The sequence below is a fragment of the Macrosteles quadrilineatus genome, unplaced genomic scaffold, assembly GCF_028750875.1.
Source record: "Macrosteles quadrilineatus isolate MER2022 unplaced genomic scaffold, UCM_ALF_1.0 Scaffold_3__2_contigs__length_128488019, whole genome shotgun sequence".
Lineage (NCBI taxonomy): Eukaryota > Metazoa > Arthropoda > Insecta > Hemiptera > Cicadellidae > Macrosteles > Macrosteles quadrilineatus.
Genome location: NW_026542596.1, coordinates 28,761,107 through 28,787,551, shown reverse-complemented (window position 1 = coordinate 28,787,551; position 26,445 = coordinate 28,761,107). Strand labels below are relative to the sequence as shown.

The following is a 26,445-nucleotide window of genomic DNA, read 5'->3' as shown; positions in this document are numbered from 1 at the left end:
TCCAAAAGAAGAGATACCAGTTAACATACTAATAATAACTCAAATGACGTACGGTATGGTAAATATTTTATTCATTGAATGATCAACCATATTTGGTAACTAACGCAATTAATATTATGATTGTTTTTACACTTATTACTCTTTAAACAATGCTAAATGCTCAAAATATGTAAATTTCACTCAATTTATCGCAGTTAGATGAATCAGCGTAAGCTTTGAAAGTAAACCGTTGATTTCGACGGGTTTCACCTAATCTATAATATTAGTAATCAAACCATAATTATTGGACATGGTTAGTAATGCGCTTAAAATGTCAACACACCACTCCGTTTCCCTGACATTATTTTGGGAGAAAACAAACATACGAACACAATAGGCTACATAAACATTTGGGGGGAAATAAAGTCAGTATACTAAGTATGCAATAAAAAAATATAAATGCTATATTTGCACAATATCAACATTTTTTATAAATTTAAAGACACAAACATAACTGTAAACAACCTTACTTTGTCTGTTTGCATTGTCTATTACATCTTTTTGCTACTTAGTTCAAACCAGTTGGCGTCATAAATTAAAAAAATACTAGTGGTCGTCCTGTGGTCGAAACTCGACCAAAAATAATTAATGTACAGACTTCTCTATTTTCTCCCCACACTGTAAATAAAACATGTGATTGGGATTTCTTCCATTTGTTTTGATTTTCTGTTTACATTTTGTTGTTATTTCGTCACCATCATGGCAACCCAGTTGGTCCATGTTAATTTTTTGAAGTTTTCAAATTCGTTTTTTGTGCTTATTTTTAGCCTATTTTAATTTATAAAGGGATTCTGCACATCTACAGGCAAATATCTTTCTAACAGTATGCGTAGATTTCCCCTGCGATGCACACGAGCTGAGAAAAAAGGTTTTAAAGAAACATGCTTGCCTATTAATATATAGATAGATATAGTGGTGGGAAATTATAGAGCCACAGGGGCGTAACCCGAAAGGATTTTTGAGAAAAGAATAGGCTTATATTTTAATCGGGAATATGAGCCATAATCATACAGAATTCGAACCCAATCCGATCAGTAGTTAATGCGTGATTGAGTTCCAAAAATAACAGACACACAAACTTTGTAATAGTTTATAATAATAATTAAATAAATAATAACATATAGAATAGAATTGAATAGAAACGTCTTTTATTTGAAGCGGTTTTCAGTACAAAAATACATTGCTTTTCAAAACAACTCAAGTCAGGTACAAAGTCTGCAATACAATAATAAAAGAGAACAAATAATTTAACTAAAACTAATACAACTAACCTTTATTTACAAATACAGTTTTTTTTTGTTTCTTGTCTGAAAGCCTTATAACTGAATATATACTAGTTATATACCTTATATACCTTACATATATGTACTGTACATGTATATACTGTACATATATGTACCTTATATACTAGCTACTTTACCCGTACTTCACAACGGCAAAACTTAAAAGAAATAGCTCTGCACTATGTTGTTGACCTTATAACGTTTTAAAACTATGGAACATCATAGAACCCAACTTATTAATTTGTTAGTTTTTCATCACGATCAGATGGTAGGTATGGTGACGCATAAAGATCAAACTCAATATTGGTTAGAATTAAAGTATGACAACTACTTGCTGTGCCGTTCGTTGGTAGTTTTATATTTCACTAGACAGTCCAACAATGTAATGTACAACAATAATGTAAATTACAGCTGTTGGCCGATACAACTAAACAATAAAAACCATAAAATGCCACGTGCGATCTTTTTTCCTCTAAAATGTCCCAACTCATTCTCAGCCACCTTACAGTTAATTTTCACATTTCTAAAAAGGTCTGATATTAAAACACAAACCAAGCCTGGTAATGCAAAAGCCTAGACTATGGCGCATATCTAAAGTAGTCATGCACCCTCTAGTCTATTAACTTATAGTATGTAGTTGTGAAATTCCTTCGGAACTTACGGCCGGAGACTACCTGCTTTGTACCAGGTATGGTATCATACTCACAATGGACAATTTACGGCCACAACAATCAACGTACAGTAATAAAATCCGACCCTACCATTTTATTTTGTAAGCAATTGTGGTGCAGGCCCCCCCCCTAGTAGGTGAGCGCTACATAGGATCGAAGAAGCAAGAAGGTAAAATTATGACAAGGTTAAAATGTAGGAAAAAATAAGTAATACCCAAAATCAAACTTATCTTCGGAAACTTAAGGGATTGGCAAACAATAGATACTGTAAAAGGTAGCTGTATCAGTGCAGGCTATATTCAAGACACTAACAATATACCAGTAGGCCTATAGTAATCATTCACGCTACGTTAACCTTATATATTAGTCCTAAATGGTATTCCTATTAAAAGGGAACTTTCAGATCCTCGGGATACATTGTTTTCCCCCGGAACAATAATTCAAACATAAATTGGCTATAACTGCGATGTACTGGGCAATTATAGAGAGTCGGTGTCTGTGATGGAAAAGAAATGAGTGCTAGATTTAGTCCATTACTAGGTACATTCTTGATGAAGATCTCGTCCGTTCAGGACGTCTCTGTAGTTTTATCAGCTCTGCATTCAAGACTAAATACAATCCATAGCTTGCTTAGCGTGTAATGTTAAATCATGCCCATAGAATTTAAAAATCATTAACAACGAAACTTATGCAACGTTAAATACTATATGCCTACTCCTACTGTATTTAACTGCATTTATTGAATACCTTCCAGTTGCGTAGGTTGCAGAGCTATCTTATAGACACATTGAACGTTTTTGAAGGCATATGCAATTTCAATATTTCATCTATTACAGCCACGCAATACAGTGTTAACTAATTTTTAGAACCTTAATACAGTACTATCAAGAGCTAATGCTTCTTGATTTTTCATTTGCCTGATTTCCAAAATTGATCAAAATATGTTCATAAACAAACAAATTACAATCGTTTATTATTATTCTCCATAAGAATAACAGGAGAATTTTAACAACTTTTTGGAATTTTCTTCATAGTCATTATAGGCGCATAATAACGATTCAACATACTAAATTATTTGTTTTTTTAATCTCTAGAAAATAGTTTCGAAATACATTGCGAAATTCTATGTTTTTAGGGGGGGGGGGATGGGAATAACCAATTTTTACCCCATAAACTATGGTTCCCATAGTCATTTAGGTTAGCGAACTCGTTTGAATAAACATAGGTTTACATCAGTTTATACCAAACATCATCAAAATCGGATCATTTTTGTTCGAGTTATCGTGCTAACGGACACTTAAATAAATAATAATACCTATGTATATATATTAATTTTAACGGCTGGTGATTTTGGCCTCTCGCGAACTCAAAACGAAAAAGTAAATCGGTCCCCGGTCCAAGTCTCACCATGAGTACTACGGTAATAACGTAGCCTATTCCCTATATGGAAAATTCGCTAAAACAACTCACTGATAGGGGAAATAAATTGTTGGATGAATTCTAAACTTATTTACAAAAACAATGAAAAATATGCATTAAACTGCAAAAAAAGTACTATAGTTCGGCCGCTTAGAAAACGACCTGCGCGCTAATGCTAAACCAATGATAGAGGAGGTCGCTTTCTAAGCGGCCGAACTATAGAAGAAAATGTATGAACAGACCAAAAGGGAAAATATTTTAAATTATTTTAACAGACGTAATAGTCATTATTGCAAACTAACTTATAGAGCATCCGATTGAGTTATTAGGCTCATGTGGCATGTGTCATTAGGCAACCTAAAAAAGTCTACGTTGTATAGCAACAAGACCAGGGGTTGGACCGTCCTCCGTAGAACACCCCTAATACCAAAATCATAGTGACAAATGTGCAACATTCTTCGCCAGTATTCATTCTAGAGCAGCAGGGCCATCCAAGTTTACCTAGACATATAACAAATCATCCATAAATTAACACGCCTCTAGTTAACACATGTACAATTAATTTTCCACCCGACATCACACAAGCGTGCGTGTTGGTAGAGGGGGATATTGGGTGGCCCCTATCTGGGCTACGTGATTCACTCTGATAAGCTTGCTCGCGGAAAGTAAAATGGCAGTGATCGCCTAGCCTACATGCACATCGGGTATAACGAGCACTAATTACAGTATACTTTCTCCAGACTCCACGATACCGGTGGCAGTGACGGAGAGCGCGCCAGTTGTGTCAGTGGTGCCATCCTCAGAGAGTGCGACTTCCCCGCCGCCGCACGGCCCGAACCTCGTCAACAAGCAGATGGTTCTGCCGTTCATCCCGCCCAAGTTCCCCAGCAGCGGTGACGGCGACGAACACTCACTCATCAAACCCTCGGAGTACCTGCGCGCCCTCGGGTCCCGCGGCCTCGCACCCTCGCCCACCTCGGTGCCTCACACCCCAGTGTCGGCCACGGCGACGGCGACGACTACAGTCAAAGTGGATAACTCATTGCCTGCTGTACACACGGTGAGTCTTACTAACATTACTGTATAGCTGTATAGATTATATGTTCAATTTATTAATTTTGATTTAAATCCAGCTGGATGTTTGCCCCGTTGCTTCAAAGAATACAAAAATAAGAATGACCTTTGTTTTAGTAAAATTATACCATAGAATATTTATCTATAATATTAAATATAATATAATAAATGATAATGTTATGTTATTTTATATACTAAACAACTTTTGCAACACTTTTAACAGCTAGCCTGACCATACCCTACTACTGAACCCGGTTGGTTGGTATCAGATGAAGAATATTTTCCTGCGGATGTGCAGAATCCCTTTATTAATTAAAATAGACTAAAAAATAAGCTCAACAAATTAATTTGGAATAAAAAAAAATACATGAGTCTTATGGGTTACCAATAACTGACAAAACCGGGTGACAAAACAGAAAATCAAAACAAATGGAAGAAATTCCAATCACATGTTTTATTTACAGCGCGGGGTGAAAATTGACTATTTTAATTAACTATTTTATATCATAAAATTCGTTAAAAATATTAATTCTATTATTTCAAAAATGGCGGCCATTTTCCAAAATGGTGGCAAACTTGAAAAGTGGAAAACTGTGTATTTTATGGTCTTTATGGAATGTGGATGCAATTTTAAGACTTATTTGAATTATTTACTCTTCACATTTTCGCTATAAACCTACTTGTTTAGGAGCTACATTATGTAAAATGTACACCGGAAGTAATTTTTCCATAGGCTGTAACTCCTAAACGAGTGGGTTTATCGAAAAAATGTCAAGAATAAAAAAGTTTTTAAATTGCATGTTCTATCCGAAAACAAATATAGGGTGTTCCATAAGTTGACCGCCATATTGGAAAATGGCACCCATTTACAAAAATTTCATTTAATTATTTTTGAACCTCTTTAAAAACAAGGGAATGTTTCCCATTTAAAGTTTGCTGTAAAATCATTAGTTACTGAGATCCCAATGGTGGCACACTAAAAAAAACACCCTGTAGATCAAATTTTATACTGGTCCAAGTTTTAAGGGTACAATATTTTAAGAGCGGTGAACTTATATTTATTGATAATAAACAAAATTTATAACTTTACCTTTGATAACTTGTGCGAGTCCAAACTTCTAATTAGATCTTTTATCATTTTAATTTTACTCTTTATACAGGTACCAATGTTATTTCATTAATAAAGACTCACCAAAGATACTAGTTTAACTTAAAATTCTTTTCCCGCTTAACTATTTCTACGAATTTAAACTTATTATCTAAACATTATACCTAATCGTGAAATATTCCTAACCTCAATAAAAAATGAATTTTTTTCACATTGCTAACTTATCTGAGACTAAAATCAACTTGAGAAAAAATGTTGATTCCCCAATTATGTGTTTAAACCAGTGACAGTAAAACAAATTACTGAGGGAGTGAAAGTGTTTATCCAAGGTCAGACCAGTCCATGCTCTACAAACTGTGGCCAACAAACTGTGACCAGCATTAAACATTTATAAATCACACTCTCGACACTCATACACAGTAGACACCTTTGATTACAGAGACAAAACCCAGCTGTACCACCAAGCTTTAGTGGACACCCACATTAACCCTTTAGAGACCGACCCTCCCCTATAGTATATGAAGCACTGCTCAGGACCAGGGCACTTTTAACAGTTTCTTCAATGTTATAGAAAAATTATATAACTTTTGAATATCAGCCATCTTAAACATTTCTTGCATGCTATTCTTGATTTTTTAAATTTTTTTATAAAAAAAATTTTTAGATACTTTGTTTATTTAAACTGTCGATACATCGGAAGTATATCGGAAGGGTTAAAGTTTTAGAGAGTTTTACACTGAAAATAAGTGCAGTTGAATTAAGCTGACAAAGAGAGTGCTGTTATCAATTATGAATTCATGGTAATGTTTAAAAACAAAACCAGTTTACAAGTTATTAATCAATGTTAATAGAGAAATTGATTATTTGGAGCTCCATAGTTCATTGTACATGTCAATTGTGCACTGCTAGTTTATTTTCTGCTCTGGCTTTTAATTATTGCTCATTAGATTTGTAATTGAAAATAGTTATGGCCAATTTAGTTTTACTTGCTTTTCAATTCTAAATTTTTTCTCTATATGTTTCTTCTTTTGAGTGCTTTATTGTTTTTCCGAGACTATTTTTTTACAAGACACTGTAACAACTTGTAACATTCTAGTCGCAGACAGAAGACAAGACGGGTGCTGTGGTAGGAGTGAGTGTGACGGCTGCACCGCCGCCACCGCCACTGCCCCCGGTTGCCCCAGTCCCCGCACCCAACTCCACAAGGAAGGCGGACCAGCCCCTGGGGACAATCAGCATCCAAGACATCAACAGTGTTCAGCTGCGACGCACAAACAAGACGCTTTCCAAGACTATGTCTGCACCTCTTACATCACTCACAGGTATTTCATTTGTATACTAAACCATCCAAAATTTGCAACCATAACCAAGCTCTATGCCAACTGGATAATTTGGTGTGATAGATTGAAGGGTAAGAGCAAACTCTAGATCCAGCTTGTTGACTACAGGTTATTGTGCATAGAATTTGAGGGGCTGGAAATAAAATTTACAACGTTAGCTAATCTTTGCCAACCCGCTAATTGTGAATCCCCTAGCAAAACAATATAAAGCGTGAGAATTTGTTTGTAAATCTTTCTTTAAATACTTTGAAACTTAAAAAATATTTCCTTAGGAGTGAGAGTCCTAGAATGCTGTTAGTTAAGCGTGTTGTCCCTCAAATCAAGCCATGATAATATTGCATATTCGCGTGAAGTGCAATGGTTTACACATTTCATTGATGTGAAACCATCCAAACCATCCAAAATTTGCAACCATAACCAAGCTCTATGCCAACTGGATAATTTGGTGTGATAGATTGAAGGGTAAGAGCAAACTCTAGATCCAGCTTGTTGACTACAGGTTATTGTGCATAGAATTTGAGGGGCTGGAAATAAAATTTACAACGTTAGCTAATCTTTGCCAACCCGCTAATTGTGAATCCCCTAGCAAAACAATATAAAGCGTGAGAATTTGTTTGTAAATCTTTCTTTAAATACTTTGAAACTTAAAAAATATTTCCTTAGGAGTGAGAGTCCTAGAATGCTGTTAGTTAAGCGTGTTGTCCCTCAAATCAAGCCATGATAATATTGCATATTCGCGTGAAGTGCAATGGTTTACACATTTCATTGATGTGAAACCAAAACCTTAATAATTAGATCTTCAAAATATTTTTAAACAAGTCAAAATTAGAGTTAAAACATATGTGTTGTCAAATACAGTAGAGTCCCGCAAACTCGGCGTAATGTGGACTGGAAGGGTGTCGAGTTTGTGGAATGCCGGGTTATTGGGAACTAGGGTTAAAAATAAGAACAATACATTTTTTAAGCTTATTAACTATCTCTTTTATTTATATTTATATTACAAGTTAATATTAGGTTATCAGATATAGTACAACAAATACTTTGTAGGAGCTGTGAATGATTTGATTTGAGCTGGCTTGAGTCCATGTTAAACTCTGACTCAAAAAATCACAAATTTTCTGAGCCAGGTGATGGCCGAGTTATCCAGACTGCCGGGTTATCGAGTGCAAAGTTTGCGGTACTCTACTGTACCAGAAACATTTTTGTAAAACAAACTTGCCTTGTCCAAAGTCAATTAGGATCACAGTGGGATGGTCAGTATGGAATGTTTTAAAAGTTGGCTAAACCAAAGTCAGTAATGAGGGCTCAAATGTAGACAGGCTAGTGTATTCAAGTATTGTGTGTGACAGGCTAGTGTATTCAAGTATTGTGTGTGACAGGCTAGTGTATTCAAGTATTGTGTGTGTGAAAGGCTAGTGTATTCAAGTATTGTGTGTGACAGGCTAGTGTATTCAAGTATTGTGTGTGTGACAGGCTAGTGTATTCAAGTATTGTGTGTGACAGGCTAGTGTATTCAAGTATTGTGTGTGTGAAAGGCTAGTGTATTCAAGTATTGTGTGTGACAGGCTAGTGTATTCAAGTATTGTGTGTGTGACAGGCTAGTGTATTCAAGTATTGTGTGTGACAGGCTAGTGTATTCAAGTATTGTGTGTGACAGGCTAGTGTATTCAAGTGTGTGTAGACAGTATAGTGTATTCAAGTATTGTGTGTGACAGGCTAATGTATTCAATATTCAAGTAAAATATAGATCACAACCTAATGTTAAATGCAAACTTAATGAGTTTAAATTAATCTTATACTGTACACTCCTTTTTAATTATTCCAAACAGTATGTTTTAGTCTCCAAATCACTTACAGTAAAAGTAATAGTGGTTTAAATACCTTTTACTGCTGGAGTGATTCTCGTAATCTGTTAAGAATCTGTGAGTTGAAACCAATAGCCTAAACAGACTCCAAGGATCACTCTGACAGGAAAAGGTATAAAGCCACTGTTAAAGTCAATCAGTATATCCGGAAGGGGCAGGTTGAGGGTTGAGGCCCCAAGGCACTTCATTCATCTTTATCCGATGGTTGATTTATTCATCAAATATTACATATTATATTATAAGTTTCTGTTTTGGAGTGATCTCTCTGTTTCAGGAACAGTTGAAAGCCCGTTCCAAGTCCAAAAACAAGATTTAATAGAAGAACTGAAGAAATCAAAGGACATAACAGGCATTAAAAAGATGAAAGTTGAAAAAGTGAAACAGGAAGAACAACATGAAAAAGAATTAGTTACAGAAATTCATAAACAACTATCTGTGGACAGTTTTGTAGAAAAGGTATTATATTAATTAACATACATTTAACTTACATTTTACTTTTCTGAAGTGATAGGCTCAAGGGTAGCGTGATTTGAAATAAAGGGGCAAAGCTGCTCTAGTCGTTTGAACTCTGAATTTTTGTTTTGAAGGGTCAGGTTAAAATCCCACAGATCACTAATTGCATTTGCTGTATTGCCCTGAGGCGGTAGCGTAGAACACAAATGTAGGTATCTTACTCTTAGGAATGGAAACACACTGTCTCTATTCCAGATATATCCCTCCACATAAATCCAAATGATGATTTTAATTTAAATAGTAAAAAGTATTAAGATTAAGATTTATCTTATGAAAGTACAAATTATTTTACATTCACACTATTGTGAATACAAAGCCTATTATTTACACTAGCTGTTACCCACGGGCTTCACCCCGTTTGACTTCATAAGTATTAATAAATTATTGATTGGTTAAGTTAAGCTGAAATAAACAAAACAGAATACAGTAATACTAACAGTATATGTACAGCTGAGGTATTTTTAACATTAGGTATATGGTAAGTTCCCTTTAGAAAGGAATTACAGCTTTAAAGGAAAATTTATAAAATAATGGATAGTTTTGCGCAAGGGTTCTCGTCATGACGAACATTTTAAGTATATGGTTTATGGGGGTGTGACTTGTAGTTTTCTCAAAAGTTCATGGGTACTTTGGGCTTTGTATATAGATACAGTAAATGCATTACTATAGATTATGGAATTTTGAAAGGGTTAGAGTGCAACTTCTCTCGGAAAATTAGGCCTACCAAACACGTTCAGTCCAGCCTCGAGGTTTGGACTGTACAGTCCTGGATTGAAGGAAGAACTGAGAGTTTGTGGAGATTCCTTGAGGCTGATCGTCGGACATGCAACCAAAAATGCAACCATTATTTATAACTCTAATTTGTCAATTCATAAAAAGTTCTTTCAAACTCTTGAAAACACTGTAGTTCGGCTGAAACACTGTAGTTCGGCTGAAGTTTGGCTAGTAAATTAATATTAGAATATTTTTTTCCTCCAGTCATCTTACAAAGTGGACTTCCTTGCACTGTAAACTTTTGGGGATGCTGAACACGAATCTAAGGTTGTCCAACAAAATTTATTTCGGCAAATATGAGAAAATTAAAAAAGTGGAAAAAACTTTAAATTGTACAAGCAAACTAAAAAAAACAGACACAGGGATCGTTAAAAAAATTAAAGAAAACGTTTTATGGCTGTAATTTGTAGTCTTGGCTGTGCAGAGGGTCATACTAAAAGTTGGCCAAAATCGGTGCACGGAAAACCCCTAAAATCATTATTAAAATGGTGGCTTTTCCCAACATTGGATACATTTAAATTAAAGTTTACCACATGCATTTTTTATGCACATTTTTCGAGAAACTGACTTGAGAACACCGCCGATATTTATTGGGTGTTTAGTACTTAATTTTGATGGGGAACACGTTTTTGGCCGCCATCTTGGATCTGCCAAACTGGATATAAATAAATATTTTTAAATGAAATGATATTGTTATGACACATTATTAAAGACTAGATTTTCACGCTGATTTCAATGCTGAAACCCATTTTTATGAATACTCTCACTCTCCCCATACATTTCTTATGAACCTTTCGTATTTTGAACATGTTTTAGGATTTTTTTCTTATATCTCCAGTTTATATTGATGGTTGCAGTTCGTTCTAGCCTTAAAATATAAAATATTCAGTTATGAAAGCGCATTCATTTGAGCTATTGATGACCTGGCTAATGGCTGGCCTTAAGACCAAGCCTTGAGGCCGAGACAGAACGTTTATGGTAGGCCTTAAAGTTCAAGTGCTAATACACAGTAATCTATATATTAATAGGCAAGCATGTTTCTTTAAAACCTTTTATCTCAGCTTGTGTTCATCGCAGGGAAAATCTACGAATACTGTTAAAAATATATTTTCCTGTAGATGTGCAGAATCCCTTTACAGTAGACCCCCTCTTAACCGACCCTAATGGGACCAGACCTAGGTCGGATAACTCAAAAGGTCAGTTAAAACGGGCAATCCCTAAAATCATAACATAATTAAGTGTTATTAATTTTGAATTATATAATCATTATTTTGAAGTCATACTTCTATTATTTATAAAATAAACTACTCTTATCTCCTTTTTTCCTATTGATAGAAAAGTCATAAATAAACACTAAACACCGTTAAGTCAAATAGGCCTACTTTAAGTGGAATAGATTATAGTACTAGGCAAGAGTTAATAAAAAATCCCATTTTAATAACTTTAGTTCTAACCCCCCTTCCCTGCCCTTCCTACAAGTTGCATTGTTTGTTTACTCTAGCGATAAGATAATCAGTTCTCAAAATCGTAACGCACTTTACGATTTTATAAATTTGCCGCACAGATAACAAATCAGATCAGGATGTGCTCGCACTATAAACGATAATGACAAACTGACAATATGCTATATTTTTTGCGATCAATGCAAAATAATTTATTCTTAGTCACATCCTGTGGAGATAAGCCTTTGGTTCGGTTCTCATCGCCCAGCATGGGAGCGGAAATGCCGAGATTCCAAGAAAGCGGCGGTTAAGCCAAACTGCTCTCAAAGCAAGGTCGGTTAAAACAAACTGTGATATTTTACGATGGAAGGCGGATAATCCGATTATCGGTTAATACGAGGTCGGTTAAGAGAGGGTCTACTGTATAAATTAAAATAGCCTCAAAAATAAGTACAAAAAATGAATTTAAAATATCTAAAAATTAACATGGGTCTAATGGGTTGCCATGATGGTGACAAAATAACGACACAATATAAAAAATAACAACAGAAAATCAAAACAAATTGAAGAAATTTCGGTCACATGTTTAATTTCCTACAGTGTGGGGTGAAAATAGAGAAGTCTGTTAGTACATTCTTGACCACGGGACGACCTCTAGTAATAATAATAATATCTTTATTGTCATTTGGTAATACATAAATTACAAAAGACAAGGTCACAAAAATATTAGTAAAATTTGTTTAAATTCTCAGATACCCGAGAAGGATGCTACAGGTAACCCAATCCCTCCATGGAAGCGGCAAATGTTGGCCAAGAAAGCGGCAGAGAAGGCGCGGAAAGAGATGGAAGAGGAACTGGCAAGGCAAGCGGAAGAAAAGAGGCTGCAGTCCATCCCTGCGTGGAAGAGACAGCTGCTTCAAGCCAAGAAACCTGACGAGAAGTTAGTCTACTTTTACATTTTGGGTTTTGTTGAAACATTGATCTTATTGTCGTCCTTTGTAATTGAGAGAGGTAATCTTCGTGCCACAGCACCATGGACAGTTGTCATAATCTTCTAAGCCCTAGGCCAAGTGCAAAAGCCATCTTAGTGCAACTAATAAAATAATTCTCTCTATGTGTTCATAGGTTTCAATTATATATTACAGAAATATTCAAAGTGCCGTGTCTTAAAATGGAAATAATAAATTGCATAGAATTCAGTTATAGAAATTTTATCAAACTCTCACATAAATTTCATTTAAAAAAATGTTAAAAACCATGAGTAATACGGGTTCAAATCTTGACACATAGCTTATTCCTATGTGATTATGCAAATCTTTATGGTGTACAAGGTGAATTTATAATCTATCTATTAATCAAATGGTTGGTCTCTCAGTGGTCTCTCGGACAAAGAAAACTTCTTTGTACTAAAGAACTCCTACTCGATAATAATAACAAATTTAGAAAAGTTTAGTGTCAGCTTTAAGTTAACACATAACATGCAGAATCTACAAAATCCAATAATGGTAATAACAAATTATTTTTTTAATGGTCTGTCATATACATTCTCAAAAATGTTAGATTTAATGGAAAATGGTTAGTTTTAGTTTGTTGCTAATCCTAGTTAGCAAATTCAATCAATCTTATTGAATAGATAAATGAAAAAAAACCTTTATTTCAGGTCAAACGGAACAATTTATCCAACATCGACCATAGAGGAAAAGAAAACACAAATTATTGAACCAAAGACAGTCCAAATAATTGAGAACACATCAGTAAAAGAGAACAAGGAGAACAACAATCCTGTTGCAGTGCATAAGGAGGCTGTTTCAATAACGGATGAGGAACCTATCCAAATCATGCCGTGGAGAGCTCAGCTGAGGAAAACCAACAGCACATTAAACCTGCTGGAGTAGGGACAAATACCTGATGAAAAATGCTCAATGCTTCCTAAATACACCAAACACTCGTGCCCTCGCGTTATATTTATGTAATCAAACTCGTTAGTCATACGTTAGGATAGGTATCAGTAGATAGCGCTATTGTACATACTTCCTTTGCCTTTGTAGGGTCATCATCAGGCTTATAAAGATGATGTTTGTATTGCTCACTCAAACATTTTGTGACTTTCTTGAAATAGTTTGTATATTTGTAAATATGGTTTCTAAATGGGCTTCTAGCGTTTAGGATGCATTTTCTGTTGAGAAAATGATTTTCTAAGGTACGAGTCAACAAACTCATAAACTTAATGTTTAGGTATATAAACCAATTGTTAGAAGATAGAATTGTAAAAATTGAGAGTAGCAATTTAAATTAAATATTTGAATTTCAAAACGCAGATCAATAAAAATGCTTGGTTAGATTTTAAATAATTCAAGCATTTACATGGATTTTCAATGAAATATAAATCTTTTATGCAATCTTAATTGGCAAATTTGTTTATACTTTGCAAAATAATGTTGATATGGAAAAGATACGAGTTGAAAGAGAATTCCCAGATTATGCCTAAGAATCTGCAGTCGATATTAAATGTAATTTCTTCAAGAAACAAATCTAAATAAAATTTGATGTACTCATTTAACATTTTACTGACGTTATCAAGCCAATCCAGTTATTGAACATTTAATTTAGCACTCCTGAAATGCTAAAATAAAACAGCGCCCAAGAATCACTTTACTTGTTGTATATTGGTGGTATACAGAAATAAAGTGACTTCCGTACCCAGAATTCTAATAAATATTTTATTTGCTAGTAGAGTGTAAATACAAATATAATGTGTGCTGTGAAAAGTTTTGAGTACTGTAGAATTCATTGAATGTAATTTCAGTAGACTTCCCCTACCTCTAGTCTGAAAACCTAGAAATATGACCCTTGTTAGAAATATCAGAATTTAATAAAAAATTCTAAATATGTTTTAGACTACAAACTATTATTAAACTGAAAATAAAGAGAAATATCATGTTAGTATTGTTGAACAGTATTAGACAAATACGTTGTGACAAACTAAACATAACAGCAAAGGAAGTCTACTGGATTGAGAATATTATAGTACATTTTTAACATAAAATATAACAATTCACGATCAAATCCATCTTCCTTTCTGTCACTCAGGATTTGAATAGTAACCAAAAGGCTTTTCTTTCTATTAATTAACCCATTTATTTATTTTGTTAACATTATCAATTTATCACATATGTATGGTAGGCCTATATTCCTCAGAATTTGATAGTTTTTCACTTTAATTACATATTTGCTTGATAAGTGAACTTTTGAAAGTTTAACACATCCATACACATCTGACCCCTGTTAAGAGTATGGGAACACTACTTTGTAGGTTTTAAGATGTTAAATTTTGCCATTTTACGAAATAATTGCCAACATTTTTAGGATATAACATAATTTTTATTTACAATACAATACGTGATCAAAGCAAATAGTTTACAATGGAAGTAAATGCTTTTTAAGAATCTTGATAACTTAAAGTAGATCAAATTGGTATTTGTCAGTTAAACATGTTAATTAGCATTTTTAGATTATACGTTGAAGGATTTGTTCTACTTGAAGCTAATCCAATCTGATGTAACTACTTTTAGGTGAACCACATAATTAAGAGGGGCCTTTACACACACACAAAGGCCCCAATACACAAAGGCTTATACATGTGCCCAATTAGGTGGTATTAAGTACCGTAAAAAGCAAAATAATGTCTTGTAAGACTTAATATGTAAAGTTGTATATTGTGTTGTGTTGTAACTCATAAAATCATGTGCAATAAATATTCAGTATTCTTTGTAAAACATCTATTTTATTACCTACCTTCCAAATGGAGTTGTTTTAAATATGCAAGTTCCATTTGCGTAAAATGATAATATTTTATCTATAACTTGAAAGTTAAAAACAAAGCTTTAAAAAGTCTTCTTAGATACATCTTCTATGGTTTTGGTAGCACAGACAAACCAGAGATATTTACTCTTTTGTCTTTGATGGTCTCTTTGGTCACATATATGCTCTTGATATTTCGTATTAATTCTCGAGTAAGAATATATCATTTAAACACCTGGACTGTGCCATGGATAAAACATACTCCCTCTCAATTTTAGATTCCATCAATCGATTGAATATAATGTTTGTTTGGAATAGTTTTTCATGGGGTTTTCGTGGCATAAAATTAAACCTTGTAAGCATTTTGTATAGGCATTAAAGCATCTAGCAAGAATAAATGAATTATATCTTTATTCCAACAGAAAGAAGGTAAACCCACAGGTAAACGTAGGTGGTAAACCCACAGAGCATAGAATAAATATAGATGCGGCACTTGCCGTCTGGAGTGAAGCAGGCTTCTCGTACCAAGATGGTGGCCGGCCCCATCTGCATTTACATTTAAACCATTATATTGTTACCATGGAAACCACCAATCAATATTTACTTTTAAAACTCTCACCTCAGAACTTTGAAAGCCCGCGGGGCAGAGTCCTAGGTCAATATCGAAGGGGGGATAGTTCTATATGTATCCTCGGAGCGGTAGCTTAATCTAATTCATAAAGAAGCATAGAATAAGACAGTGGTAATGACACCGTGTTTTCAAAGTTCCAAGCCTGACTCTCTTACCAAGATGGCGGAAATCGGCTTCACTACTGGTATAGCTGTAGGTATAGGAGTGGTGACTCTATATTTAATTCTATGCTCTGTGGGTAAACCTTATAAGAACCCTATAGAAGTTGTATCCTTTATGACACCCCCTGTTTTTGTGACCATTCCTAATGAAAAAAAAGTCAGCAACATAATATATATTTAGACAAATAGAGAGGCAAATAATAAATCAACAAGAGTAACAACAACATGAGTTTTATTCTTTGGATTTGGCTTTATCAGTGAATCATAAATGTTACAATTGTTATGTCTAAAATAAATAAATTTAATACATATCACACAAAGATTACAAATATATGTTAGGATTTACATAACGAGTGTGTAAAAAAAAATAGTACAATATACATTGGCGGGCATGACAGCTCTTGAATGAGCTTTATCACAGAGGAGGTTTGATCTGAGATGTTAACATTTATTGAAGCACCATATTACAAAAACAAGGTAGAATAAAATAAATTGATACCAGCTGTGATATATATTAAATATAAGACTACAATACCTAACAAATCTGACAGTAATTTTGCAGAAACAAAATTTATTTATTCCTTGATTAATGTAACAAATTGATGATTTCATTAATTAAAGCTAAGGTTTTAAACCCAAATTTTTTACCATACGGCACACTTTAATTAATTGTTTTAAATTTTCTACTTAAGTTTTCAACACTTTAAGAAACCTTGACATAAAAACTTTGATAATTAGTAAAAAGGGTTATACTGATTAGTAAAAATGACTACCTACATATTAGTTTTAGGTACAGTAATATTAGTTTCATAAAAAAATTTAACTGTGAAATAAACTTCTCTACCAAACCTTTACTTCAAAACACATCTCAGCACACATTAAAACCATAGTATCATTTTCAACCTTTAAGTCCCAGTTATTAATTTTGCAAGAATCAAATTGGTTGCCTCTATCTCTATACTAAAAAAATTAAGCTAGATTATTAAAAAGTTTTCTTTTCTATGGTAGCACAGACAAACCGGAGATATTTACTCTGTCTTTGATGGTTTCCTTAGTCACGGATTTGCTCTTGATATTTTGTATGAAATCTTGTGTATAAGAATATATCATTTTTAAACTCCTAGACTGTACCATGGATTTAACATACTCCCTCTCAAACTTCTATTCCATAAATCGTCAAAAAAAGTAGATTTTTGTTTCCCGCCATCCGGTATTTGTTTAAGCTTATATCTATAAACAAATCGTTTATCGCAAATATTATTTCTAAATCATTAGGTGTCCAAAATCTCAACCTCGCTACAATAGTTTAAAGTACAGTTCATTTTCTATAAATTTAGAGCTACATTGAATTACTTAGCTTGGCTACACTTCTGTAGTTAGCAAAGTATATTTCTGTAGCAAATCAGGTACATTTTCAAATGTAATACATTTCAGTAGTACATATATAAAATGACCTAATGTATGCATATGTATTTAAGATGCATAATCATAAAAATAATTATGTTAACTAAAATGAGAGCAGATGGCTAAGAAATATTTAAAAGAGAGACAAACTATACTATAGATACTAATTTCTAAAAACAAAATATGACACAACTAGGTAAATTGGTAACAATAATTAATAGTTTATAATACTAACAAATATAACAAGGATTACCTAGAGGCACAGACTTAAAAATAAAGAAATATATTATTAGTATGCTTTGTTAAAATGTTCTACTACTAGATTAAACAATATATTTACTGTTATCAAGTCATACAGTAAGGCTTGGTAAGATCTTTAATATCTTTGTTTACAAAGGGGTAGGTATTAAAAAAAAATTAAGGGCTGTATTTAATCTTAGGTTATTGTAGAAGGCCACTAAAAAGCAACAATCTTGGTTTTGATTGTAGCAATTCACATTTGTGCTATAATCTGGTATCAAAGTAAGGCATCAAAGAAGAGCACTATGTTTTCAAACATCTAATGGAAAATAACTAAGGTAGGTACATAATATCAGTTTAGAACTGGATCCTGTATTTGTTGGGGGTTGGGAGAGATCTAACACCAGGTTCGGAGGGAGCTTTAGGAGAGGGGGGCTGGCTGAGCGAGCCCCTTCTTGTCCGTAGAGTTCCAGGACCAATCAGACGTAACTTGGACTCCTTACTCTGTGGGGAAGGAGGAGGAGACTCAAAACATCCAAAATCCGACAGCTTTCGTGGTGTAGGTATCAAACTTCTTGACGGAGATTCCCTAGTCTTCTCCGATGACAGTTTCCTTCCGTTAAACTCCAAGATAGACTTATTTTCAGCTGGTTTGCTAGTAACCTCGTACCTACTGTATTCAGAGAATTTCCTCACCGGGGAGCTTCTGGGATTGAGGCTCAAATTATCCGGAGTTCCACTGGATGCGAGGTCTGTTGGGGTTTTTCTACCGGAGTCAGAGCTCAGACGTCCGTATTCTCCGAGTTTCCTCGGAGGTAGGGGGATATTCCTCATCGGAGATTCTCTAGGCTTGTCGGTTGTAACGTCTTCATTGGAGTTGCTTGCAGAGGTCTTGCGGTCACCGTCACTCAGCCGCCCATACTCGCCCAACTTGCGGGTAGGTAGCGGTATCACAGGTCGTGATGGAGAACTCCTGGTCTTGTCTGCAGCGTCCGTACTAGAGTTGGCTGATGCTTTGCGGCTGCTGGAGCCCTCTCCGTCACTCAGTCTGCCATACTCGCCAAGCCGTCGCTCCTTAGTGTTAGCTGCCTTGTGGTGACGCTTAGGTCGTGGTAGAGAGCTAGGAGGCAGACTGCCACACCTCTCTCCCTGCCCACGCTGCTGCTGGGAACACAGCCCTTGCTTCTCCAACAACACCATCTCGTTGCCGGCCTGTCCCGAACTGCTGACCAGCCCCTGTAGGAACCCACCGGCCTCAAAGCCTCCTACACTCGCCAATAGTGGCTGGGGTATTTTTCCTTTTCTCGACGAAGTGCCTGGATGAGAGAATCCTGGAAAACAGCAAAGACCTCTCTGAAACCAAGGAAAACAAACGCGAGGAATCAGGAATCTGCGGAGCGGAGAGAAAGGATTAGTCACACGTGTTAAACACGCCGGCTCATGCGGAGTGAGTGAAATACAAAAGCGGGATTATAGGAACAACGGGGAATTAGTAGGCTACTATTAAGTAAGCGTGAACTGCTTAAGAAGAGGGTACTTACAAAAAACTAACTAGAAAAACAAAACTTTGCACCCCGTTAAGGATTAAACCACTTTTGAAAGTGTTTATAACCCTAAATAACCTGACCATCAATGAAATATAACACCATAGAATGTGAGCTTACTTCAATGTTTGTTAATGAATTTGTTTTTATTACCATAATCAACTTTTTTCCAAAACCTAATTAGTGCAAAACATTATTAGTTTTTGTTAATTAATAAAACACTAAAGTTATTAACTTTAATTGGTTCAATCCGGTTGGTTTTTGACCCAACACATAATGATTTTCCAATTTAAAAAAATAAATAATTACATCAAGAACAACACTGTAATATATCCAAAATTCAAGATTATTTTTCTAATATTAATTTTTATATATTTTTCCAATGTCCTTTACAACATCTGTTTTAACTTTGTTTAAAATTAATTTATTATTAAGTAAATATTTACTTTTTGTACCAGTGTACAAAAGTGCCTGAAGATGGAAACCTAGTTTCTGAAAGCGCTAGTGAATAAAATAAAATTTTTATATATTGGCCTTGTTGAACTTGTAAATTTAATTATACATTTCATTATTAATGTCAAAGTTATAACATGTACGTTTGATAAAGAAAGGACGAGGTATGTCCTAATCCCTTGCCTTTGTTTTTGTGTGTGTGAGCCTACCTAACATTCAGGGGCACTTCTATATTGCTAAGAATATAGTAATCAGGAGATTTAAAAAAACCAAGCAAATAAATTTTTTGAATATATAAACCTCACATCACTAAATTGAATATCAAATTATGCTATTCACATTTGTACACAAAGTTTAAAAAATGCTAATAACTGATTAACTTTCAATAAAAAAAAACCTTTATACCAACCAACACAATTTTAATTCTTACAAAACGTTCTCTACCAACAGAAAATAAATCAATGTACTTATGTACCAAAACCTAAACAATAAAACTGGTTTACATTAGCTAAATTTTACATTTTGGAGGAAAGCTAATAACACAATGGGATCAGAAGCCACACAATCAAATGTCAAGATTCTATGTCAAATAAAGACACTGCAAATTGTCACAAACGTTTAACACCAATCTGTTACCTGTGAAGGTCAACGTTGCCACCTCACATAGCTAAAAACAACTTCAACACTGCAATGTTTACTGACTAAACTGTTCACTTGGTTTATCCTAGTTGGTAACAATCAAAAGTAATACTGTACAAGTTTAGTATAACTTATTTCAATAATTATCCTGATATATAAATACGTGAATTCTACAAAACACTGCTCTTCCATTAATAATGGACGGATTTTTACAAACGGTGTGTCAAAATTAATTATTTTTTGTGTAGACTTTCGCTAATTTCTGTAATAAAAGTCCTGGTGCTTTGCCCCACAGGCCATTAAAATGACAATGTATTTCTTATGAAGAAAAGATTTTGTTTACTTAAACAGACGAATAATTTGTATCAATTGCATACTAAAACAGCTGTTCATAGCTGTTCACATGATACACACAAGAGCGTTCGTTTTCAGTATCGATAACTGGAGTGGAGTGATTTGATACATTATTTATCTTTGAGTTGACTTTTTTAAGTCATCGGAAATTATGACTGTTATTCGTTTTGAAATAACGCCTGTAATACTTTGCGATTGCTCGGTCATGAGCAACAGGGGCACTAGTTTTTAAATAGAACATTTCAGAAATTTTACTGAAATGTGCATTTGAAGGAGGAGCGATTTGTATTAGGCGAGCAACTTTTGTTAACTTTTTGTTGATAGCATTTCGGTCAACAGCAATACGAGTTTTTGCTAGTGGTCATTAATTCACATCAGAACTAGTTTCACATATTACACTGGCTATGAAAAATCAACTTTATTATTATTATTTAATTGTTTAATTCATTAATAGTTCTCTTCCGTTTAACCTTGATGATTACAGTAAAACAAAATTTGTACCAATGAGATATTGTCCCTGTGTTTACATCACTTACCAGATGGAGGATTCTCAAAGGTATTGGTCACTAAAGTTACCTTGCTGAGCAGTTGAGAGTCAAGCTCTTTGAGTTGATCATCTAGTGACTTGTGAGGTGAGTATTTGTGATAGGAACTGTCCACACTGCCCGAGTACGAGTATCCGCTGCTGGCCGTCGAGAACACACTCGTTGTTGACACTTGACCTGCACACATCACCAGCGATAAAATCAACCATTTAGTTATGCTCTAAACCAGAAATTTCAAGTTACAAAATCGAAACCAAAACTCAAATATCCCTGCAGACAAAGCAAATTTATATTTTATGATTGGACTCTTACTAAAATATTTCCTTAAACAGGTGTTAAAAACAGTTAGGTACAGGTTTGTATTCTCTATCTAAATTAAATTAAATTATGGATGGTCAAGAGGGACGGTCAAGTCTCAAAACTTTGGGAAATTTTAAATCTTGTTATAAGAGACAAGATTTCTTTTTCATCAAACTTTTTTCAGGACGAGAATAAAAATAAAAAACGTCTGCGCCTGCAGAAAGTCAATGCAATACCCGCAATACAGGAGCGCGTTGTAGTTGCGTTTCCTTTGTGAAGGCGTTCTTATTAAATTAATTCTTTACATGTAAATATTACTTTAATTATTTTATCATTTGAGAAGTTTTGTTGAGTGTAAGCAGTGTGAGGCATGTTTCACTACTATAAACAAAGGCAAAACAAGTAGCTATTTTATACAAATTAATATTGCTTTTATTTTATGAATTATTTTTTTTTGTAGGATAAGTTTAACTCTAACTGATATCACCATGTTTCCTAATCGTAAGCAATTTTAATAAGTAAGGCGTAATAAATATACATTTTTTAAGCTGTTTTTTTTTAATAAAAGATTTTAAATATTCTTTCCTATTATTGTTATGTAACATAAGTTTGCATTTTTGTATTTAAACAGTCATCTAACAATGTTACAAAATCAGGTAAAAATGTTGAACGTGCATTTCCCGTTGTGTATGAGAAAGGAAATCCTGTCTCGATCTCGTTTTGGAATTTTATAAGAAATAAAAATTTTGTCTAGTCTCAAACTAAAAATCCAATCTTGTCCATCCCTAAATTAAATTTAAGGAGTACTAAGGTTAGCTACTATGAAAAAGGTGTTTTTTTTTCAATGAAGTGCTAATAGTATAGTATAAAATAAAAAATTTGCAAACAAGAAATAACAAATTTGACACGTCGAGCATAGTAACCAAGGTCCTGAGAGTTGAGTGGATTGAGACTAGTCTGGGGTGTGTGAAGGCTCAAGGAGATGCTGGGGTAGGAACTAGAAACCTCTTTGGCATATGTATGCTTTTTAGTTACCAAGGTCCTGAGAGTTGAGTGGATTGAGGCTAGTCTAGGGTATGTGAAGGCTCAAGGAGATGCTAGGGTAGGAACTAGAAACCTCTTTGTCATATGTATGCTTTTTAGTTACCTAGGTCCTGAGAGTTGAGTGGATTGAGGCTAGTCTAGGGTATGTGAAGGCTCAAGGAGATGCTAGGGTAGGAACTAGAAACCTCTTTGTCATATGTATGCTTTTTAGTTACCTAGGTCCTGAGAGTTGAGTGGATTGAGGCTAGTCTAGGGTATGTGAAGGCTCAAGGAGATGCTAGGGTAGGAACTAGAAACCTCTTTGTCATATGTATGCTTTTTAGTTACCTAGGTCCTGAGAGTTGAGTGGATTGAGACTAGTCTAGGGTATGTGAAGGCTCAAGGAGATACTGGGGTAGGAACTAGAAACCTCTTTGTCATATGTATGCTTTTTAGTTACCTAGGTCCTGAGAGTTGAGTGGATTGAGGCTAGTCTAGGGTATGTGAAGGCTCAAGGAGATACTGGGGTAGGAACTAGAAACCTCTTTGTCATATGTATGCTTTTTAGTTACCTAGGTCCTGAGAGTTGAGTGGATTGAGGCTAGTCTAGGGTATGTGAAGGCTCAAGGAGATGCTAGGGTAGGAACTAGAAACCTCTTTGTCATATGTATGCTTTTTAGTTACCTAGGTCCTGAGAGTTGAGTGGATTGAGGCTAGTCTAGGGTATGTGAAGGCTCAAGGAGATACTGGGGTAGGAACTAGAAACCTCTTTGTCATATGTATGCTTTTTAGTTACCTAGGTCCTGAGAGTTGAGTGGATTGAGGCTAGTCTAGGGTATGTGAAGGCTCAAGGAGATGCTAGGGTAGGAACTAGAAACCTCTTTGTCATATGTATGCTTTTTAGTTACCTAGGTCCTGAGAGTTGAGTGGATTGAGACTAGTCTAGGGTATGTGAAGGCTCAAGGAGATACTGGGGTAGGAGCTAGAAACCTCTTTGTCATATGTATGCTTTTTAGTAACCAAGGTCCTGAGAGTTGAGTGGATTGAGACTAGTCTGGGGTGTGTGAAGGCTCAAGGAGATGCTAGGGTAGGAACTAGAAACCTCTTTGTCATATGTATGCTTTTTAGTTACCTAGGTCCTGAGAGTTGAGTGGATTGAGGCTAGTCTAGGGTATGTGAAGGCTCAAGGAGATGCTAGGGTAGGAACTAGAAACCTCTTTGTCATATGTATGCTTTTTAGTTACCTAGGTCCTGAGAGTTGAGTGGATTGAGACTAGTCTAGGGTATGTGAAGGCTCAAGGAGATACTGGGGTAGGAACTAGAAACCTCTTTGTCATATGTATGCTTTTTAGTTACCTAGGTCCTGAGAGTTGAGTGGATTAAGGCTAGTCTAGGGTATGTGAAGGCTCAAGGTGATGCTAGGGTAGGAACTAGAAACCTCTTTGTCATATGTATGCTTTTTAGTTACCTAGGTCCTGAGAGTTGAGTGGATTAAGGCTAGTCTAGGGTATGTGAAGGCTCAAGGAGATGCTAGGGTAGGAACTAGAAACCTCTTTGTCATATGTATGCTTTTTAGTTACCTAGGTCCTGAGAGTTGAGTGGATTGAGGCTAGTCTAGGGTATGTGAAGGCTCAAGGAGATGCTAGGGTAGGAACTAGAAACCTCTTTGTCATATGTATGCTTTTTAGTTACCTAGGTCCTGAGAGTTGAGTGGATTGAGACTAGTCTAGGGTATGTGAAGGCTCAAGGAGATACTGGGGTAGGAACTAGAAACCTCTTTGTCATATGTATGCTTTTTAGTTACCTAGGTCCTGAGAGTTGAGTGGATTGAGGCTAGTCTAGGGTATGTGAAGGCTCAAGGAGATGCTAGGGTAGGAACTAGAAACCTCTTTGTCATATGTATGCTTTTTAGTTACCTAGGTCCTGAGAGTTGAGTGGATTGAGACTAGTCTAGGGTATGTGAAGGCTCAAGGAGATACTGGGGTAGGAGCTAGAAACCTCTTTGTCATATGTATGCTTTTTAGTAACCAAGGTCCTGAGAGTTGAGTGGATTGAGACTAGTCTGGGGTGTGTGAAGGCTCAAGGAGATGCTAGGGTAGGAACTAGAAACCTCTTTGTCATATGTATGCTTTTTAGTTACCTAGGTCCTGAGAGTTGAGTGGATTGAGGCTAGTCTAGGGTATGTGAAGGCTCAAGGAGATGCTAGGGTAGGAACTAGAAACCTCTTTGTCATATGTATGCTTTTTAGTTACCTAGGTCCTGAGAGTTGAGTGGATTGAGACTAGTCTAGGGTATGTGAAGGCTCAAGGAGATACTGGGGTAGGAACTAGAAACCTCTTTGTCATATGTATGCTTTTTAGTTACCTAGGTCCTGAGAGTTGAGTGGATTAAGGCTAGTCTAGGGTATGTGAAGGCTCAAGGTGATGCTAGGGTAGGAACTAGAAACCTCTTTGTCATATGTATGCTTTTTAGTTACCTAGGTCCTGAGAGTTGAGTGGATTGAGACTAGTCTAGGGTGTGTGATGGCTCAATGAGATACTGGGGTAGGAACTAGAAACCTCTTTGTCATATGTATGCTTTTTAGTTACCTAGGTCCTGAGAGTTGAGTGGATTGAGACTAGTCTGGGGTGTGTGATGGCTCAAGGAGATACTGGGGTAGGAACTAGAAACCTCTTTGTCATATGTATGCTTTTTAGTTACCAAGGTCCTGAGAGTTGAGTGGATTGAGGCTAGTCTAGGGTATGTGAAGGCTCAAGGAGATACTGGGGTAGGAACTAGAAACCTCTTTGTCATATGAATGCTTTTTAGTTACCTAGATCCTGAGAGTTGAGTGGATTGAGACTAGTGGACTAGTCTGGGGTGTGTGATGGCTCAATGAGATACTGGGGTAGGAACTAGAAACCTCTTTGTCATATGTATGCTTTTTAGTAACCAAGGTCCTGAGAGTTGAGTGGATTGAGGCTAGTCTAGGGTATGTGAAGGCTCAAGGAGATACTGTGGTAGGAACTAGAAACCTCTTTGTCATATGAATGCTTTTTAGTTACCTAGATCCTGAGAGTTGAGTGGATTGAGGCTAGTCTAGGGTATGTGAAGGCTCAAGGAGATACTGGGGTAGGAACTAGAAACCTCTTTGTCATATGAATGCTTTTTAGTTACCTAGATCCTGAGAGTTGAGTGGATTGAGACTAGTGGACTAGTCTGGGGTGTGTGATGGCTCAATGAGATACTGGGGTAGGAACTAGAAACCTCTTTGGCATATGTATGCTTTTTAGTAACCAAGGTCCTGAGAGTTGAGTGGATTGAGGCTAGTCTAGGGTATGTGTAGGCTCAAGGAGATACTGGGGTAGGAACTAGAAACCTCTTTGTCATATGTATGCTTTTTAGTTACCTAGGTCCTGAGAGTTGAGTGGATTGAGGCTAGTCTGGGGTGTGTGAAGGCTCAAGGAGATACTGGGGTAGGAACTAGAAACCTCTTTGTCATATGTATGCTTATTAGTTACCTAGGTCCTGAGAGTTGAGTGGATTGAGGCTAGTCTGGGGTGTGTGAAGGCTCAAGGAGATACTGGGGTAGGAACTAGAAACCTCTTTGGCATATGTATGTTTTTTAGTTACCTAGATCCTGAGAGTTGAGTGGATTGAGACTAGTCTGGGGTGTGTGATGGCTCAATGAGATACTGGGGTAGGAACTAGAAACCTCTTTGTCATATGTATGCTTTTTAGTTACCTAGGTCCTGAGAGTTGAGTGGATTGAGACTAGTCTAGGGTATGTAAAGGCTCAAGGAGATACTGGGGTAGGAACTAGAAACCTCTTTGGCATATGTA

General features: G+C 35.6%; 2 protein-coding genes across 2 annotated transcripts in view; one reads left to right on the top strand and one right to left on the bottom strand.

The window, feature by feature from the left end:
• The window catches only part of LOC128989064 (espin), a 94,222-nt gene extending 79,099 nt beyond the window's left edge, over window positions 1–15,123 (top strand). Inside the window, exons 23-27 of the mRNA XM_054410920.1 lie at window positions 4,153–4,472; window positions 6,691–6,916; window positions 9,074–9,255; window positions 12,281–12,468; window positions 13,189–15,123. Of these exons, the coding sequence (XP_054266895.1) occupies window positions 4,153–4,472; window positions 6,691–6,916; window positions 9,074–9,255; window positions 12,281–12,468; window positions 13,189–13,423 (1,151 nt within the window). The 3' untranslated portion in view covers window positions 13,424–15,123. The remainder of the gene's footprint in view (window positions 1–4,152; window positions 4,473–6,690; window positions 6,917–9,073; window positions 9,256–12,280; window positions 12,469–13,188) is intronic.
• Window positions 15,124–16,338: 1,215 nt separating this feature from the next.
• Window positions 16,339–26,445, bottom strand: part of LOC128988665 (uncharacterized) — a 47,716-nt gene continuing 37,609 nt past the window's right edge. The window contains exons 13-14 of the mRNA XM_054410168.1: window positions 21,332–21,477; window positions 16,339–19,118 (exon numbers count right to left, since the gene is read on the bottom strand). Of these exons, the coding sequence (XP_054266143.1) occupies window positions 18,123–19,118; window positions 21,332–21,477 (1,142 nt within the window). The 3' untranslated portion in view covers window positions 16,339–18,122. The remainder of the gene's footprint in view (window positions 19,119–21,331; window positions 21,478–26,445) is intronic.